This window comes from Salmo trutta, chromosome 13 (assembly GCF_901001165.1).
Source record: "Salmo trutta chromosome 13, fSalTru1.1, whole genome shotgun sequence".
NCBI classification, from domain to species: Eukaryota; Metazoa; Chordata; class Actinopteri; order Salmoniformes; family Salmonidae; genus Salmo; species Salmo trutta.
The window spans coordinates 63,597,176-63,618,667 of record NC_042969.1 but is presented as its reverse complement, the minus strand read 5'-3'; the positions used below and the strand labels follow the sequence as shown (position 1 = coordinate 63,618,667).

Sequence of the window (21,492 nt, the reverse complement as noted above, 5' to 3'; positions counted from 1 at the left end):
GGATATCAGACAGGGGTAAAGGTTCACCTTGCAACAGGAGAAAGACCCTAAGCACATAGCACACAGCCAAGACAATGCAGGAGTGGCTTCGGGACAAGTTTCTGAGTGGCCCAGCCAAAGCCCAGACTTGAATGTGATCAAACATCTCTGGAGAGACCTGAAATGATCTGTGCAGCAACGCTCCCCATCAAACCTGAGAGCTTGAGAGGATCTGCAGAGAAGAATGGGAGAAACTCCCCGAATACAGGTGTGCCAAGCTTGTAGCGTCATACCCAAGACGACTCGTGGCTGAATTTCTGTCAAAGGTGCTTCAAGAAAGTTCTAAGTAAAGGGTCTGAATACATATGTAAGTGTTATTTTTACATTTGCAAACATTTCTAAAAACTGTTTTTGCTTTGTCATTATGGGGTAGTGTGTGTAGATGAGGAAAAAAACTATTTAATCCATTTTAGAATAAAGGTTGTAACTTACACTTTCGTATTTGGCATATTTGGGTTTAGAACAGGTCAAGTAATACTATATGCTTTTAAACAATTTAATTCTGAAATGTACCTCAAAATAGTCATTTTAATGTCTTCACATTTTCTCAAAATCCAAACTTAGATTGACACTGATATTGTAATATTGTCATTATCGATGTGGCCTGAGTACACACTTGCACCAACTACACTGAACAAAAATATAAATAACAATTTACCGAGTTAGAGTTCATAAGGAAATCTGTCAATTGAAATAAATTCAGTAGGCTCTAATCTGTGGGTTTCACATGACCAGTAATAAAGATATGCATCTGTTGGTCATAGGTATCTTTAAAAAAAGGTAGGGGCGTGGATCTGAAAACTAGTCAGTATTTGGTGGGACTACCATTTGCCTAATGCAGCGTGACACATCCCCTTTGGATAGAGTTTATCAGGCTGTTGATTGTGGCCTGTGGAATGTTGTCCCACTCCTCCTCAATGGCTGTGCGAAGTTGAGGGATATTGGCGGGAACTGGAACACGCCGTCGTACACGTCAATCCAGAGCATGCCGAACATGCTCAATGCATGACATGTCTGGTGACATCTTCAGCTTGCAGGAATTGTGTACAGATCCTTGCGACATGGGACTGTGCATTATCATGCTGAAACATGAGGCGATGGCGGCAGATGAACGGCATGGCAATGGGCCTCAGGATTTCGTAATGGTATCTCTGTGCATTCAAATTGCCATTGTAAATGCAATTGTGTTCGTTGTCCATAGCTTATGCCTGCCCATCCAATGACCCCACCGCCACCATGGGGCACTCTATTCACAATGTTGACATTGGCAAATCGCTTGCATACACACCACCATTTGCCCGCAACAGTTGATACCGGGATTCATCCGTGAAGAGCACACTTCTCCAGTGTGCCAGGGGCCATCGAAGGTGAGCATTTTCCCACTTTAGTCGGTTACAATGCCAAACTGCAGTCAAGGTCAAGACACTGACAAACATGCAGATGAGCTTCCCTGAGACGGTTTCTGAGAGTTTGTGCAGAAATTCTTGGGGTGTGCAAACCCAGTTTTATCAGCTGTCCAGTTGGCTGGTTTAAGACTATCCCACAGGTAAAGAAGATGGATGTGGAATAGAGGTTGACCGATTATGATTTCTCGCCACAGTTACCGATTATTGGAGGACCAAAAAGTCCGCTGCCGATTAAATCTGCTGATTTTTTATTTTATTTATCTGTAATAATGACAATTACAACAATACTGAACACTTACTTTAACTTAATATAATACATCAATAAAATCAATTTAACCTCAAATAAATAATGAAACATGCTCAATTTGGTTTAAATAATGCAAAAACAAAAAAGTGTTGGAGAAGGAAGTAAAAGTGCAATATGTGCCATGTAAGAAAGCTAACGTTTAAGTTCCTTGCTCAGAACATGAGAACATATGAAAGCTGGTGGTTCCTTTTAACATGAGTATTCAATATTCCCAGGTAAGATGTTTTAGGTTGTAGTTATTATAGGACTATTTCTCTCTATACGATGTTCTTATAGGCACTTTAGTATTGCCAGTGTAACAATATAGCTTCCGTCCCTCTCCTCGCTCCTACCTGGGCTCGAACCAGGAACACATCGACAACAGCCACCCTCCAAGCAGCGTTACCCATGTAGAGGATGGGAAAGAACTACTCCAAGTCTCAGAGCGGCGTTTGAAACGCTATTAGCGCGCACCCCGCTAACTAGCTAGCCATTTCATATCGGTTACACCAGCCTAATCTTGGGAGTTGACAGGCTTGAAGTCATAAACAGCGCAATGCATTGCGAAGGGCTGCTGGCAAAACGCACGAAAGTGCTATTTTGAATGAACGCTTACGAGCCTGCTGGTGCCTACCATCGCTCAGTCAGACTGCTCTATCAAATCATAGACGTAATTATAACATAACACACAGAAACACGAGCCTTAGGTCATTAATATGGTCGAATCCGGAAACTATCATCTTGAGAACAAAATGTTATTCCCGTTACATTGCACAACCTTCAGTGTTATGTAATAATTACGTAAAATTCTGGCAAATTAGTTCGCAACGAGCCAGGCGGCCCAAACTGTTGCGTATACCCTGACTGCGTGCAATGAACGCAAAACGACACAATTTCACCTGGTTAATATTGCCTGCTAACCTGGATTTATTTTAGCTAAATATGCAGGTTTAAAAATATATACTTCTGTGTATTGATTTTAAGAAAGGCATTGATGTTTATGGTTGGAGCAACGTGTACCTAAGCGATTATATGCAATGCAGGATAGGCTAGATAAACTAGTAATATCAACCATGTGGAGTTAACTAGTGATTATGATTGATTGATTGTTTTTTCTGCCCCTGAACAACGCAGTTAACCCACCATTCCTAGGCCATTATTGAAAATAAGAATGTGTTCTTAACTAACTTTCCTAGTTAAATAAAGGTCAAAAAAATTATTTTTTAAATCAATAAAAATAAATAAATGGGCCAAATCAGCGTCCTTATTGGTTGCAGTTATACATATACAGTCAACTCCCATACAAGTGGATAAAATAACTTGCCAGCACAGTGTTGGGGAAGTTGTTTGGGGCGGGTTGCTTGAATCTCATTTAAGCACATCACTTTGTTTATACATCGTTTAATTGTTTCCCTGGAGAATAACAGACAGTAAAGACCTGTTGTTTATGATGGTTCTTATATTCTACTGACCTTTATTGTGGCGTCCTCGGAGGCAGACACCATGACACTGAAGACTGGGTGGAAGATGACACGTGTGACGGGGGAACGATGGCCGCTCAGCGCGTACTTCTCCGGCGGGCGAGGTATCCACTCTTTGGGGTCACGCTTCTGGGCTATGGGCCCACCCAAGGTGATCTCCTCCTTGGCCTCGTTCAGCTTTGACTCCAGCTCCATCACCTTCGGGTCAGGGGGCATATGTAGACATTGTAATACCGTGACAGTAGGATATGCGGTAACTATGAAGGAAATTAGACGTTTCTGGCACATAATGGCTGCCGTGCATCATCTGGTGGGAAATACATAGTGGTGGATGAGGTGAGTTTAGCCCTTACAACGTAAAGCACTTTGAGACGCTTGGAAAACCTCCATTTTGGAATACAGTACGTGTATAATCTGTAAAGGCAAGCAAAAATGTCTCATATAAGCTTGCTAATGCTGATGATACATGGAAATCTCTGCTGGCTTCTTCAGTGTACTTCTAAGTAAGCACATCAAAGCCACCCATATCAAACGATCTCATATCTTAAGGGCATTGGGTTAGCACATTCAATTCTTTGTAGTGTAACCTTTTTAAATACGCTGTGTATAGTGAGTATCGGCTCAGATGACGTTCCGCCGCAGTCATGGGCCAAGACTAGGAGACACAATCCCCAGCTACAACAGCATCCCCTGAAACAAAACAAACCTTCTTTTGTAATCTGATGACTGAGGTCCATTTCTTTTCCAAAAGGCCAGCATACTTCTTATCCAATTCTTCATTCTGGTTGGGGAAGAAAAAAAAAAGTTATGAAAAGAACACTGCAAGCACACAGAAACACAATCTAGCACAGAATTTAGCTTAGGCCTAATCAGTGGGGTCTATGGGTCTGCCTGAGGGGCAGCTGTGATTGCAGACAGAGTCCTCGGGTACAGTAGAGCGAGAGAGCGCAGTAATAAGGAATGGGATTTACACCCCTACAGCCAAACAGTCAGCCTTGAGGCCAATTGTAAACACACATCCATACGGAGACATACTTACAGAGACAAACACATTCTTAATCCCCCTCACACAAGCTAATCTCCTGCAGACAAGGGTTTATGCCCTCAAACAGTACACTGGGGAGGGAAATTAACTTCAGGGCGCCTGGCAGAGAGCAACAGGGGTGTGGAGGCCATTTTTCTAAAGGGCAAGAGAGGGACTTCTGGTACGTGTTTACAGAATGGCTAGGGTATGGAGTAAGGCGAACTTAAGTGAAACCTGTTACTGGTACTAGCCAAGATCAAGACTGGCATGTTGCCTAAAAACGAGCCTACATGTTTTATTCAGGGGATGGCAGAAAAGGACAAAGCGGTGGTTGGTATGTGTGGAGACGTGAGACATATCTAGCCCCCCAGCTCTTGTTTGTGTTGGGGGTGCCAATGGGCCAGGGTGAGGTCGAGTTAACAGTCACCTGCAGCTGAGCCCCACACTTGCCTCTGCCTCCACAGCATGCTAATCAGATCCATTTACACTGATCAGGGTCATATTATTTCACTGTACCCTGTACTTACATCTGCAACCCTGTTAAAGTGGCTATTCAACTCTAAAAACTCAGAGGTAAGGGATGGTGTGTTTGAGTAGAGTTTGTACGTAATTCCATTGTCTCTTCATGTGGTGTTACTAATGGGAGACGATGAAAGAGCCACGAGGGAGATGGGCTGTACTACCCCAACGCACCTCTCTCTGGTGATTCAGTACTATACCAGGTCACCAACTTCAGCTCAGCTATCAAACAAACCATACAAAAATCTGATTGACAGGCTAACCAGTTTCAGTGAGGGGGGAAAAAATTGCTTTGTGGTAGATTTAACCCATTTCTTTCCCCTCTTAGGAGAAGAGAGAAAATGTTGATGTGTGAAGTAGTGCTGCAGGCACAGAGGGCAGGTGTGTGTACTGAAGCTGAGCTGCTGCTGCTCCTTGGAAGAAATAGCAGAGGTGTACAAGAGAACAGTTGCTGCCTCGCTCAGCGCTTGGAGCGATAAGAAGGGGGGAGGAGGAGAGGTGATGGAGGGATGAAAGGAGTCGTGGCACTGTGCCTGTGAAGAGAGGGAGGAGAGAGAAATGTGATCTGCCATCTGCCGATGGCTTAACACAAAGTCAGTCAATGCTCCACACACACCACCTTATCTCTATGGTCTGCCAGTCTATCAGCAGGGTGTATGTGTGCGCGCGTGCGGGCCATGCCAGACGTGAGGTGTGGCATGCTGTTTAGTATGCCATCTTCAACACCACTCTGCTCACCTAGATACCGCATTACATTATTTTAGGAGGTCTTAAAAGAAACCCAAGACAAAGGCTGTGTAAATGTAGCATTAGGCGAAATGCCTTCATTCTCCATTGGCATAGCCTCCTCATTTAACAGATAATGAATAGACTAGATTAAGGCAATGGAAGGCTGTTAATGGAATTGCCAGCATCATTAGGGCAGGCTTTTAACACAATCCTTCCAAAGTGCATGCGTGTGTGGTGTCAGACGCATCAGAGAGCTTCTCCGTCCATAGTAATCATCTATTATTCAGCCTGTTTCCACTAACTAGGGAGAAGGACTGAAGACCCTCTCCTATCTGTGCTATACAAAAATAGGCAGGTAATGACAAAGACTGGGAGAAAGAGGGGCAGAGGGAGCATTTACATGTTAACTTGCCACACGTTGTCTTGGCTCCTTGTTTTGTCTTGTTTGAGGAGAGATTGTTCATTGCATAAATTCAAAGGGCTCTTTCATTCGGGGCTTTAGCTGCTAGCTACCTGCAGTTACATTAGCTCTGATAGAGCACAGCTAGGAAGAAAGGGAGAAAGGTTATCTGCATCTTCAGCTTCTGTTCCACAACCCTGACTGCAGCGTCACCCTCGTGAGTGTGTGTGTGTGTGTGTGTGTGTGACAGACTACCTAATCATGGCTCTAAAGCACCTTAATCAGGCTCATATGGCTTCAGTCACGCGTCTGTGTCAATTAAAAGGGGGAATAAAGCAGAAGTTAAAGCCATATTGTTTGGGCAAATAGGCTTGATTGATAGTGTGTGTATATAATGTTCCATCATTACTCACCATGTCTAATTCTGCTTCCTTCTTGAACGTTGAATAAGCCTCTTCATATCCATTGGAACGAAGATAATCAGCTATCGCTCGATTTCTGCAATAGGACAAAACAGCAATTAGTTACCTTGTTAAAAGCAGTAGAGATTAGAAGACGAGACATTGACTTAATTTAGAAAAGGCTTGAGTCTGGGATTTGACTACAAGTAAAACAAATAAAGAAAATAAGCATGTCTGAGTAACATGTAAATTGCATTGGTCTTTTGTTTGACATGCATTATAGAAGAAAAAAAACACGCACAGACCAATTTGGCACAGATAGCACATGTTTGCTGTCGATAATGAGATCTTGTTGCTCTGGGCAAATAATGGAGGAATCACTCCCACAGAGTAGAGAGAAAATGAAAACAAGCCTACTGTACACCACAGAAACAACTACAGAGTCTGCACACACACACAGCTATTCTATAAAATTCTTTACATTAGACGAGACACGAGCCAAGTGAAAGATGAGCTAGCGGTATGAGATGGAGATAAACCAGACAGAGAGAAGATGCACAGTGAAATGACTGCCTGACTCTTCCTCTGTTCAGGGTTGGGCCAACACACACACACACACACTTAACTGACCTGTGGGTGCACCCTGGAACTAAAGCCACAGCTGAGGCTAAATTTACCCACCCAGGGCTAGGTTATTTCAGTGCTAAAAGTAATTCAGCTGAAACTTGTCTGAACCAGGGTTTCCATTAACCTGTTAGGGCTAGGGGGCAGTATTTACACGGCCGGATAAAAAAACGTACCCGATTTAATCTGGTTACTACTCCTACCCAGTAACTAGAATATGCATATAATTATTGGCTTTGGATAGAAAATACCCTAAAGTTTCTAAAACTGTTTGAATGGTGTCTGTGAGTATAACAGAACTCATATGGCAGGCAAAAACCTGAGAAGATTCCTTAAAGGAAGTGCCCTCTCTGACAAGATCTTGTTTTTCTTGTCTCTGTTTATTGAAGACTCAGGATCTTTGCTGTAACGTGACACTTCCTACGGCTCCCATAGGCTCTCAGAGCCCGGGAAAAAGCTGAATGATGTCATTCCAGCCCCAGGCTGAAACACATTTGCGCTTTTGGCAAGTGGCCGATAAGAGGATAATGGGCTTAGGCGCATGCACGAGTCGATCCCGTGCTTTATTTTCTGTCGTCTATTTACCTAAACGCAGATTCCCGGTCGGAATATTATCGCTTTTTTACGAGAAAAATGGCATAAAAATTGATTTTAAACAGCGGTTGACATGCTTCGAAGTACGGTAATGGAATATTTACCATTTTTGTGTCACGAAATGCGCCGTGCTCGTAACCCTTATTTACCATTCGGATAGTGTCTTGAACGCACGAACCAAACGCCGCTGTTTGAACATAACTATGGATTATTTGGGACCAAACCAACATTTGTTATTGAAGTAGAAGTCCTGGGAGTGCATTCTGACGAAGAACAGGAAAGGTAATCAAACTTTTAATAGTAAATCGGAGTTTGGTGAAGGCTAAACTTGCTGGGTGTCTAAATAGCTAGCCCTGTGATGCTGGGCTATCTACTTAGAATATTGCAAAATGTGCTTTCACCGAAAAGCTATTTTAAAATCGCACATATCGAGTGCATAGAGGAGTTCTGTATCTATAATTCTTAAAATAATTGTTATGCTTTTTGTGAACGTTTATCGTGAGTAATTTAGTAAATTGTTAGTAAATTCGCCGGAAGTTTGCGGGGGGTATGCTAGTTCTGAACGTCACATGCTAATGTAAAAAGCTGTTTTTTGATATAAATATGAACTTGATTGAACAAAACATGCATGTATTGTATAACATAATGTCCTAGGTGTGTCATCTGATGAAGATCAAAGGTTAGTGCTGCATTTAGCTGTCTTCTGGGTTTTTGTGACATTATATGCTAGCTTGAAAAATGGGTGTGTGATTATTTCTGGCTGGGTACTCTGCTGACATAATCTAATGTTTTGCTTTCGTTGTAAAGCCTTTTGAAATCGGACAGTGTGGTTAGATTAACGAGAGTCTTGTCTTTAAAATGCTGTAAAATAGTCATATGTTTGAGAAATTGAAGTAATAGCATTTCTAAGGTATTTGAATATCGCGCCACAGGATTCAACTGGCTGTTACGTAGGTGGGACGATTTGGTGCCACCTGCCCTAGAGAGGTTAATGAATCTGAAATGAGATGGGGTGATGTCTCTCTCTCGCTTGGCTCTGGAAACCCTTGTGCAGGGTTTTGTGCGTTTCTGGAGGGAAGGACAGAACAGGCTGTGGCTGGTTTGGGTTCTTTTAATATCTCTGTGAAGATGACACCAAGGATCTTTTTGTTTTGCCCGTCTCAGCTGAGGGGCCCACAGTGTACCATTGTCTGCTGCTGCAAGCAGCCCCAGAGTAAGACTGACTGTTCTGTTGCAGCCCAGGATGACACTAGTACATACGCACAACCAATATGCTTCAGGGGTTTCTGTCTGTCTGCTGGGCCTGGGTGGAGCTAGGGAAACACGGTACACACACAGTCGCAACACACATCTTTCTACTCTTTTACACAACACACTAACCTCCTCACCAGACCTGCAGCAGGCTGTCACACGAGCGATAACCCCCTGCTGACCTTCAGCTGTAATCACACTGCTTCTGTCATCTGGGTGTAGGCAGGGATACAGGAGGGGTGGAATAGGAGGAGGAGGGGCGAGGGCAGGGTGGTACATGGGGCACAGGGTGCAGTCAGGCTGAAAGGCCAGCTACATGCTGTCCTGACAGACTGTCAAACACACACACACACCACTTTAAAGGCAGCCAGCCTCTGTGTCTCTGCCAAGCCCAACATCTTTTTATTATTTTTTTGGTCATTTTTGTCACTCAGATGAATAGCCTTGCCCAATTCCCCCCACACACCCAGACCCATACAATGTTAGAGTAAGCCCTCCTTGAACTTTGACACCTAATATCGATCTTTACTACTTAAACTCACATTCTGTTCTCACTGTAAATTCATTCTGTTCAGACCAGGGTTTCCGTTAGCCAGTAATAGCTGGCTTTTGTCCGTTAATTGTCAGAAGAAGAAAAGAAAAAATCCCATTGCAAAGTAATGCTTTTTAGGCTATTCATTCATTAGGCTATTCACCAGTTGCGGTAAATACATTTGACTGGCCATGCTTATGTCTAAGTTACTTTGTATAATTTTGTGGAATTAAATTGCCGTGTGTACAGTATTTGTTTTAATCACATGTGTACAGCATACAGATACAGAGCCTTTGAAATGACAATCTGTCAGACAAACTACAGTATCTTCCGCTGCTTTCGAGACAGCTGGGTACTCTTGAAAAATGAGGTCAAATCATGACATATGATCTTCAGGTCGGAAAGTCGGAGCTCTAGAAAGAAGCCGGAGTTCCCGAGTTAGATGACTGTTCAAAACTATTTTTTCCAGTCGGAGCTAACGTTTAAAAATAATAATTGTCTCGAATGCACAGAAGTCGGAAGTCTGATATTCCTGTGGTCCCAGTTGTTTGTAAGAGAGGCGATGGAAGGCAGGCTTCATCAGCGCATCACACCACTTTGCAATGAACTGGAGGCAGTATGCATTTTTAAAACATACTTGTGTATATACAGTGTGTGGACACCCCTTCAAATTAGTAGATTCAGCTATTTCAGCCACACCCGTTGCTGACAGGTGTATAAAATCAAGCACACAGCCATGCACTCTCCGTAGACAAACATTGGCAGTAGAATGTCCTTATTGTAGAGCTCAGTCACTTTCAATGTGGCACCGTCATAGGATGCCACCTTTCCGACAAGACGGTTTGTCAATTTTCTGCCCTGCGAAAGCTTCCCGTCAACTGAAAAAGGTGTTATTGTGAAGTGGAAACGTCTAGGAGCAAAAACTGCTTAGCCACGAAGTGGTAAGCCACACAAGCTCACAAAATGGGACTGTCGAGTGCTGAAGTGAGTAGCGCGTAAAAATCGCGTCCTCATTTGCAACACTCACTACTGAGTTCCAAACTGCCTCTGGAAGCAACGTCAGCACTAACTGTTCGTCGGTAGCTTCATGAAATGGGTTTCCGTGGCCCAGCAGCCGCACAGAACCCTAAGATCACCATGCGCAATGCCAAGCGTCAGCAGGTGTGGTGTAAAGCTCGCTGCCATTGGAGTAGTGGAAACGCCTTCTCTGGAGTGATTAATGGCGCTTGACTATCTGGTAGTCCGACAGACGAATCTTGGTTTGGGGGATGCCAGGAGAACGCCTGCCCCAATGCATAGTGGAGCTGTTTTTCATGGTTCGGGCTAGGCCCCTTACTCCCAGTGAAGGGAATTCTTAACACTACAGCCTAGTGACATTCTAGACGGTTCTGTGCTTCAAACTTTGTGGCAACGGCATGGGAAAAGCCCATTCCTGTTTCAGCATGACAATGCCCTGTCTACAAAGTGAGGTCCCTACAGAAATGGTTTGTCGAGACCAATGTGAAAGAACTTGATTGACCTACACAGACCCCTGACCTCAACATCATTGAACACCTTTGGGATGAATTAGAACGCTGACTGCAAGCTAGGCCTAATCACCCAACATCAGTGCCCGACCTCACTAATACTCTTGTGGCTGAATGGAAGCAAGTCCCTGCAGCAATGTTCCAACATCTAGTGGAAAGCCTGCCCAGAAGAGTGGAGGCTGTTATAGCAGCAAACGGGGGACCAACTCCATATTAATGCCCTTGATTTTGGAATGAGATGTTTGACGAGCAAGTGTCTACGTAATTATTTGAAACCTGAACGTTTTAATACATAGAGGCATGTCTTAACTTGCTTCAAAGCAGCCTATTAGATCTCCCTTTTTTACTTTTCCAATGGATATTTTCATATCAGTCACATGAAACCGCTTGCATGTGCTGTGCACTTAGACAACTGTTTTCCCACTAATTGCGTTATGAAACAAACATTTGTGTGTGGCCTACTGCCTTGTGCATGTTTGTCACGAGAATTTTGCTATCTCAATGGTTGAACTCAACTATCACTCAAGCTTTGACCAATTCCCAGAGGTTGTAAGGCTCTGGTTAATGAAGAAATAGACAAAGTCCCAGTCTGCAATAGATCAATACTTTATTCAGAGAGCGCTCTGCCCCTCAAAATTCAGAGCCAGTCTTTTTATACACATACACACAATTTCTTATCATAGGCTACTCCCTGCTTAGACAGGCAGTATTTTTTTCCCACCCCCCCCATACATGGTTCTCTTGCCTCACAGTTGCTCCCTGCTTGCATAGCTACAAAAAATACAATGCCCTAGTTATAATTCTAACCAAGCTACACACAGATTATATTCTTATGATTCTAACACATTTCACACAGTTATGCAGTTTCAGGGTGGAATACTTTAGTCATTATCTTAAACATACACATTCTATCAACGTTGCACCCAATGCATATGTCAATAAATGTAATGTTGCCGGTCAAAAGTCCTGCTCCACATTTTCTTAACCTCTAGGGTAGGTGGCACCAAATCGTCCCACCTACGTAACAGCCAGTGGAATCCTGTGGCGCGTTATTCAAATACCTTAGAAATGCTATTACTTCAATTTCTCAAACATATGACTATTTTACAGCATTTTAAAGACAAGACTCTCGTTAATCTAACCACACTGTCCGATTTCAAAAAGGCTTTACAACGAAAGCAAAACATTAGATTGTCAGCAGAGTACCCAGCCAGAAATAATCAGACACCCATTTTTCAAGCTAGCATATGTCACAAAAACCCAGAAGACAGCTAAATGTAGCACTAACCTTTGATGATCTTCATCAGATGACACACCTAGGACATTATGTTATACAATACATGCATGTTTTGTTCAATCAAGTTCATATTTATATAAAAAAAACAGCTTTTTACACTAGCATGTGACGTTCAGAACTAGCATACCCCCCGCAAACTTCCGGCGAATTTACTAACAATTTACTAAATTACTCACGATAAACGTTCACAAAAAGCATAACAATTATTTTAAGAATTATAGATACAGAACTCCTCTATGCACTCGATATGTCCGATTTTAAAATAGCTTTTCGGTGAAAGCACATTTTGCAATATTCTAAGTAGATAGCCCGGCATCACAGGGCTAGCTATTTAGACACCCAGCAAGTTTAGCCTTCACCAAACTCCGATTTACTATTAGAAAAGTTTGATTACCTTTCCTGTTCTTCGTCAGAATGCACTCCCAGGACTTCTACTTCAATAACCAATGTTGGTTTGGTCCCAAATAATCCATAGTTATGTTCCAACAGCGGCGTTTTGTTCGTGCGTTCAAGACACTATCCGAATGGTAAATAAGGGTCACTCGCACGGCGCATTTCGTGACAAAAGATTTCTAAATATTTCATTACCGTACTTCGAAGCATGTCAACCGCTGTTTAAAATCAATTTTTATGCCATTTTTCTCGTAAAAAAGCGATAATATTCCGACCGGGAATCTGCAATTAGGTAAACAGACGAAAGAAAATACAGCATGGGGTCGACTCAGGCACGCGCCTAAGCCCATTATCCTCTTATCGGCCACTTGCCAAAAGCGCAAATGTGTTTCAGCCTGGGGCTGCCTCGATATCGTTCAGCTTTTTCCCGGGCTCTGAGAGCCTATGGGAGCCGTAGGAAGTGTCACGTTACAGCTAAGATCCTAAATGTTCAATAAACAGAGCCAAGAACAACACCTTGTCAGACAGGCCACTTCCTGCATGAAATCTTCTCAGGTTTTTGCCTGCCATATGAGTTCTGTTATACTCAGACACCATTCAAACAGTTTCAGAAACTTTAGGGTGTTTTCTATCCAAAGCATATTCTAGTTACTGGGCAGGAGTAGTAACCAGATTAAATCGGGTACGTTTTTTATCCGGCCGTGTAAATACTGCCCACTAGCCCTAACAGGTTAAACCCTTACAGTACCACCAAGGATTAGTAAAACTAAGCCACGATCGATCACAGCCTGTCGTTTCAAATGGGAACAAATTAGTGATAGTGGGCAGAGCAAGCAAGAAGGTGAGTAGAGCCAAGCACGAGCTAGCAAGATGCTATTGGCACGTTCTAACATGCATTTGCATATTTCCGTTATGGAACGCCTACTCTGAAGTGCCCATGTGCAATAACTCAATTCGCCATGGCACTCCTTTAAACAAGCCTTATTTTATTTTTTTTACTTTTTTAAAGTCCACTCTGGATTCTAGTTTTGGGAACAGAAAACTGTATTGAGATCAAAATGTTTCATCTATAAGAACATTTACAGATGGTCAGCCAAAATTCATCATCTCGTTCCATCTTCTCCCACTGCTGGCCAATGGGCTTCCTCTCACTACCATATTTGGTAGTGAGTGGAAACGCCAAGCGGATGCGTCACATTTATACATCTGGTGAAATATCTGGCCAATTCATTATTCTACCTCAGCTAGGAACAGGATGTATCAATAAGAGCAACAAACAGACTGGGAAGGACAAAAGCATTCTAGTGTCAGCATCAGTCAAGAATCAAGATGCTTCAGTACTGCAGTGTCGGACTGACTGCTGAGATCCATGCTTTTCCCTCCTCACCCTGGCTCGACCTCTGGGGGGGGAGATAATATATATATATAAAACATAACAAAGTCACTATATGGCAAGAACAGACGAGGGAGAGAAGGGGCAAAAGAGGGAGAGAAGAGGAAGAGAAAACAGAGGGAAAAAGAAAAGGGAGAGGGTAGGAGAGAGAAATGGGAAGAGAGAGGACTAACAGAGCGCAGGCACGCTGGTCTCCATGGCTACCAGCCCACAGTGAGAGGAAACTGTATGGTTGGTTGGTATCAGTGAGTGGGTCGCCATGGCCAGAGGTAACAAAAGACATCCTCGCTCAGAGTACATGCTGTATCTACAAACTGTTGTTTACCAATTCAACACACACTGATGTCACACATATCAACTATCCATCTAAAAAGTGGTTGGCAAATAGATTAGGTCATGCTGCTTACTTAAAGACAGCCAATACCCAACCCCACCCTTTTTATAAAAATAAGACATCATGAGAAACTCCTATAACAAGGATTTCACCAGCTATTGCACCAATAGGAGAGTAGACAAAAACGTATAACAACCCTAAACATAGGCTGAATGCAGCAGAGGGTGCAATGCTGGTATTCAAATGGGAGAAACAGTACAGTGAGAGCGGTTCCATGAAGAATATACCACAAACAGAGCAAGGAGATGCTGCATTAGTTCATACAGCACTAGCCTGTTGCCAGCCAGCCAGTTTGTTGATCACATCACTTCCTGTTGAGCTAGATCCTCACCACACATACTTGCTTCAAGAGCCCCGCCCCAGAGCAGCCACGCTGCTGCACAGCTTTCACACTGCATCACTATTTATTTTTTAAATGTAACCTTAAATTAACTAGACAAGTCAGTTAAAAACAAATTCATATTTACAATGACGGCCTAGGAACAGTGGATTAAATGCCTTGTTCAGGGGCAGAACGACAGATATTTACCTTGTCAGCTCGGAGCCAATCTAGCAACCTTTCGGTTATGGCCCAACGCTCTAACCACTAAGCTACCTGCCGCCCCTAAATTCACTATGAAATTAATTTAGAAGCAAAGCGCCACTGAGACCTGGTGCTGCATGTATCAAGCATCTCAGAGTAGGATTGCTGATATCGAGTCAGTTTTGCCTTTTAGATCATAATGAATAATACTACATTGACGGGGGGGGGGGACCGGATCCTAAATTAGCACTCCAACTCTGAGACACTTGTTACATACTGCCCAGTCTTATACCCTACAACAGACCATAGAGTCAAAGACATTCACACATTTCAGTATACACTCACTCAGTCTTGATTTTACCAATCATTACCAAGCCATGGGCTACTTTGCCATCTTCTTACTGGTCAATCAATCCAGGCTATAAAACCAGCTTTTCTGCTTCGCCAGCCAGGACACCATCTAGCCAGTGGTGCATCTCTAACAAGGTTTCTCAAGTACACTTGACATCACAGCAGTAGACAAGAAGATGTATAGACCTGCTGAATATTTCAACACTAGCCTGTATCATTGAATGTTTTATAAGCAATGTCTGAACTGTGAGGAACCGTGTCACATATAGAATTCTATTCCCTTTAGAAATGTATATCCATTTGTATGTAGGTCAAGTCTTTGATGATCATATATGCTGGTTGTGTGTAGGTATACCCTGCAGACCTGGTTTTAAAATAAGGTAGCTAGTATTCGTTTTCTTGCCTGCCTGGATTACCGATTGGGTGGAATTTGCACTTTTTGGACTATTCCATTAACCCAGGCAAGCTCAATGACGTGCAACTAAAGTATTTGAAAGATAACATGGTATTATTTGAACCCAAGTGTGGTATTGGCGTATTAAGGCTTCTATGTGGTAGACCTTAACTCTGAATAGGCTCAATGTTTTATGAGTTGCCCTGCGCTGCCTGCCTGCTGCCGTATATAGAGAATGATATCACAACCTGGGCTTGTTCTGGCTCAGTGTTTCTCTCAGTGCTCCTCTCTCTGGCCTGTGAAATGATAACCTCAGTGGAAACAAACAGGGTGGAGGACCGGGCTCAGTACAGTTATAAAAAGACAAGGCCACTTACTGGCAGGCAGAGAAAGACATTACAGAGCGAGAGACAGACATTCAATAAATAAAAGCAATGTGAGAGCGCTCGCGAGAAGAAGTGGTGGGTTTCTTTATTACATTCCCATCGCTGTCCTTGGGCAAAGAATGGGACTCTTTACAGCCCATAGTGTCCGGTGCTTGCCTGCTTTGAGTCGGAGGGATACATGGCTTAGTAGAGCGGTTAAGATCACCAAGCCATGATCAGTCATGTGGAAGCCATGGAAGAGTAGCACTATTGTAGGGCACAGGAGTTACTCTGCCGACAGAGGGGGAGGGAGAAAGGGAGAAAAACAAGGGAGCGGGGAGCTTTTAAGACATTTCTATAACAAAGGATTGTGTGGAGCATGTGCCCATATTCTCTCTCCCCCTCTCTAACCATGATCCTTGTATGTACTGTACTCAACAGTTCTCTGAGAATGTGTAGGAAAGGCCTTGTTGCCTCTAACATTCAGGAGTTTGAACCAATTATATAAAAGGATTGGGTCATTACAGTTGTATCCCTGGGCAACCCTAAAATGTCCAAGAAAAAGACAAGTCAGTCATACAAATTCTGTCCAGTTCAATGTATCTGATAGGTGGGGTTGGGCTACTCCAGACAAAATAGCTCCCTAGTCCCTATTAGCGTACTACTAATGACCAGTGTCTCATAGGGCTCTGGTATGGGGAATAGGGAGCTCTGGCCTAATGTAGTGCACTATGTAGGGAATAGCGTACCATGAGACTGACCCCATGTCTTCATCATTAGACAGCAGTAATTAACAGTCTTCTTACCGGCAGACATCCAGCAATTAACCCTTGGCCTACAACAGTAGGGTGGAAATCTGTGAATCTAATAAACAAAAAATACCCATTTGTTTATTTCAGCAAGAGATATGTTTCTCAATCCACCGCATCCACCGATATTGCTCTTCCGCATCTGAGGTGAAAGGTGGCAGAGCTAGAGCGGTGTTTGTCAGACCATGAGACATCCCGAAAATCGGCCTTCTCATGAAAACATCTGTAGCGTTCGAAATTATTCGAGGCCGACCCAAAACAACACTGCCGGAGGAGGGAGGCCGGAGCGGTCTCCTAGTGAGGCTTCGGATGCACGCACACCACCCACCGCTTCCGAGTATATTACTCGCTAACTTCCAGTCCCTAGTTAAAGTCGACGAAATTAGGGCAAGAGTTGAATTCCAAAGAGATATCTGGGATTGTAACATACCGTTTCACTGAAACATGGCTAGCTTGGGACATGGTGTCAGGGTCAGTACAGCCAACGGGATATTCAGTGCATGCTGCCAACAGGAATAAACATCTCTCCGGAAAGAAGGGCAGGGGGTGTATGTTACATGATTAACGACTCATGGTGTAATTGAACCATCATATAAGAACTCAAGTCGTTTTGTTCACCTGACCTAGAAATCCTCAAGGTCAAATGACAAACTGCATTATCTCCCAAGAGAACTCTCCTTCGTTATTGTCACAGCCGTGTATATCCCCCCGCAAGCGGAAACCAAAACGGCCATCAAGGAACTTCACTGGACCTTATGCAAACTGGAGCCATATATTCTGAGGCTGCATTTATTGTAGCTGGGAATTTTAACCAAGCTAATTTGAGAACAAGTCTACCTAAAATCTATCAGCATATCAATTGCAGTACACGAGCGAGTAACACGCTCAACCATTGCTACTCTAGATTTCGCTACACACACACGGCCTTCACCCGGCATCCTTTTGGAAAATCCGACCACGACTCCATCTTGTTGCTCTCCTCCTATATGGAGAAACTAAACTCAGCAAAAAAAGAAACGTCCTCTCACTGTCAACTGCGTTAATTTTCAGCAAACTTAACTTGTGTAAATATTTGTATGAACATAAGATTCAACAACTGAGACATAAACTGAACAAGTTCCACAGACATGTTACTAACAGAAATGGAATAATGTGTCCCTGAACCGGGGAGGGGGGTCAAAATCAGAAGTAACAGTCAGTATCTGGTGTGGCGACCAGCTGCATTAAGTACTGCAGTGCATCACCTCCTCGTTGACTGCACCAGATTTCCCAGTTCTTGCTGTGAGATGTTACCCCACTCTTCCACGAAGGCACCTGCAAGCTCCCAAACATTTCTGGGGGGAATGGCCCTAGCCCTCACCCTCCGATCCAACAGGTCCAGACGTGGTCTGCCACTGCGAGGACGATCACCTGTCCGTCCCGTCTCCCTGAAGCGCTGCCTTAGGCGTCTCAGTACGGACATTGCAATTTATTGCCCTGGCCAGATCTGCAGTCCTCATGCCTCCTTGCAGCATGCCTAAGGCATGTTCACGCAGATGAGCAGGGACCCTGAGCATCTTTCTTTTGGTGTTTTTCTTAGTGTCCTAAGTTTTCATAACTGTGACCTTAATTGCCTACCGTCTGTAAGCTGTTACGGTCTTAACGACCGTTCCACAGGTGCATGTTCAATAATTGTTTATGGTTCATTAAACAAGCATGGGAAACAGTGTTTAAACCCTTTACAATGAAGATCTGAAGTTACTTGGATTTTTATGAATTAACTTTGAAAGACAGGGTCCTGAAAAGGGGATGTTTTTTTTTTTTGCTCAGTTTAGAACAGGAAGCACCCATGCTTAGGTCTATCCAACACTGGTAAGCACAAATCGGATTCAACGCTTCAAGATTGCGTCGATCAGGTGGACTGGGATATGTTCCAGGTATCCTCAGATAACATTGATATACGCTGACTCAGTGAGCGACTTTATAATGAAGTGTATATGAGATGCTGTACACAATGTGACTATTTAAACCTTCCCTAACCAGAAACCGTGGATTGACGGCAACATTCGCGCAGAACTGAAAGAACGTACCACCGCATTTAATCACGTCAGGGCAACTGGGAATATGGCCCAACACAAACATTGTAGTTATTCCCTCCGTAATGGCAATCAAACAAGCTTCAGTATATAAAAACAATATATTTTTGTATTTATAAAAAAATATATATAATTCACCTTTATTTAGCCAGGCAAGACAATTAACCTGTTGGGGCTAGGCGGCAGTATTTGCACGGCCGGATAAAAAAACGTACCCAATTTAATCTGGTTACTACTCCTGCCCAGTAACTAGAATATGCATATAATTATTGGCTTTGGATAGAAAACACCCTAAAGTTTCTAAAACTGTTTGAATGGTGTCTGTGTATAACAGAAGTCATTTGGCAGGCCAAAACCTGAGAAGATTCCTTACAGGAACTGGCCTGTGACCATTTCTTGCCCTCCTTGATCATCTCTAACAAAAACAGGGGATCTCTGGCATGACGTGACACTTCCTACGGCTTCCATAGGCTCTCAGAACCCGGGAAAAAGCTGAATGACGTAATTCAAGGCCCAGGCTGAAACACACTAGCGCGTTTGGCAAGTGCTCTATCAGAGGGCCATCAGACTGAGGCTTGTGCATGAGGGGATAGCATGCTTTTACTTTCACTCTTTGTAATAAAAAAACGATTTCCCGGTCGGAATATTATCGCTTTTTTACAAGAAAAATGGCATAAAAATTGATTTTAAACAGCGGTTGACATGCTTCGAAGTATGGTAATGGAATATTTAGAATTTTTTTGTCACGAAATGCGTCACGCTCGTAACCCTTATTTACCCTTTCGGATAGTGTCTTGAACGCATGAACAAAACGCCGCTATTTGGATATAACAATGGATTATTTGGGACCAAACCAACATTTGTTATTGTAGAAGTCCTGGGAGTGCATTCTGACAAAGAACAGCAAAGGTAATAACATTTTTCTTATAGTAAATCTGACTTTGGTGAGTGCTAAACTTGCTGGGTGTCTAAATAGCTAGCCCTGTGATGCCGGGCTATCTACTTAGAATATTGCAAAATGTGCTTTCACCGAAAAGCTATTTTAAAATCGGACATATCGAGTGCATATAGGAGTTCTGTATCTATAATTCTTAAAATAATTGTTTTGTTTTTTGTGAACGTTTATCGTGAGTAATTTAGTAAATTCACCGGAAGTGTTCGGTGGGAATGCTAGTCACATGCTAGTCACCTGCTAATGTAAAAAGCTGGTTTTTGATATAAATATGAACTTGATTGAACAGACATGCATGTATTGTATAACATAATGTCCTAAGATTGTCATCTGATGAAGATCAAAGGTTAGTGCTGCATTTAGCTGTGGTTTGGGTTTATGTGACATTATATGCTAGCTTGAAAAATGGGTGTGTGATTATTTCTGGCTGGGTACTCTGCTGACAATCTAATGTTTTGCTTTCGTTGTAAAGCCTTTTTGAAATCGGACAGTGTGGTTAGATTAACGAGAGTCTTGTCTTTAAAATGCTGTAAAATAGTCATATGTTTGAGAAATTGAAGTAATAGCATTTAAGGTATTTGAATAACGCGCCACGGGATTCAACTGGCTGTTGAGTAGTAGCCCAGAGAGGTTAAGAACAAATTCTTAATTACAATGACGGCCTACTGGGGAACAGTGGGTTAACTGCCTTGTTCAGGGGCAGAATGACAGATATTTACCTTGTCAGCTAGGGAATTCGATCTAGCAAACTTTCAGTTACTGGCCCAACGCTCTAACCACTAAGCTACCTGCCTAGCGGCATAGAGACGCAATTCAACGGCTCAAACACCAGACGTATGTGGCGGGGCCTACAGACAATCAAGGACTACAAAAACACCACAAGCCCTGTTGCAGACAAAGTCTTGCTGCCAGACAAATTAAACAATGTCTTTGCGCGCTTTGAGGACAATACAGTGCCATCAACGCAAACCGCTACCAAAGACTGTGTGCTCTCCTTCTCCGTGGCCGACGTGAGTAAAACATTTAAACGTGTTAACCCTCGTAAGGCTGCCGGCCCAGACGGCATCCCTAGCCGCGTCCTCAGAGCATGCGCAGACCAGCTGGCGTGTTTACGGACTTATTGAGTCAGTCAATCCCTAACCCAGTCTGCTGTCCCCACATGCTTCAAGATGGCCACCATTGCTTTCTTGGGAACAAGAACAAAGGTAACTGAACTAAATAACCCCGTAGCACTCATTCTGTCATCATGAAGCGCTTTGAGAGACATATCAAGGATCATATCACCACCACCTTACCTGCCACCCTAGACCCTCTTCAATTTGCCAGTCTCAATGTCAACAGTGAAGAGGCAAATCCAGGATGCTGGCCTTCTAGGCAGAGTTGCAAAGAAAAAGCGACACCTCAAACTGGCCAATAAAAACAAAAGATTAATATGGGCAAAAGAACAAACACCGGACAGAGGAACTCCCGCATCCCGGAGTCGCCTCTTCACTGTTGACGTTGAGACTGGTGTTTTGCGGGTACTATTTAAAACCTCTTTGGGCTAGGGGGCAGTATTTTCACATCTGGATGAAAAGCGTGCCCAAAGTAAACTGCTTGCAACTCAGGCCCAGAAGCTAGGATATGCATATTATTAGTAGATTTGGATAGAAAACACTGAAGTTTTTAAAACTGTCTGAATAATGTCTGAGTATAACAGAACTGATTTGGCAGGCGAAACCCCGAGCACAATCC

General features: G+C 43.2%; 1 protein-coding gene across 4 annotated transcripts in view; it reads right to left on the bottom strand.

Moving 5' to 3' along the window:
* Positions 1-21,492, bottom strand: part of LOC115206284 (lissencephaly-1 homolog A) — a 77,874-nt gene that overhangs the window by 18,516 nt on the left and 37,866 nt on the right. For all 4 annotated transcript variants that reach the window (XM_029773059.1, XM_029773058.1, XM_029773057.1 and 1 more), the window contains 3 exons: positions 6,298-6,382; positions 3,919-3,993; positions 3,204-3,410 (listed from right to left, as the gene is read on the bottom strand). In XM_029773059.1, coding sequence (XP_029628919.1) covers positions 3,204-3,410; positions 3,919-3,993; positions 6,298-6,382 — 367 coding nt within the window. The remainder of the gene's footprint in view (positions 1-3,203; positions 3,411-3,918; positions 3,994-6,297; positions 6,383-21,492) is intronic.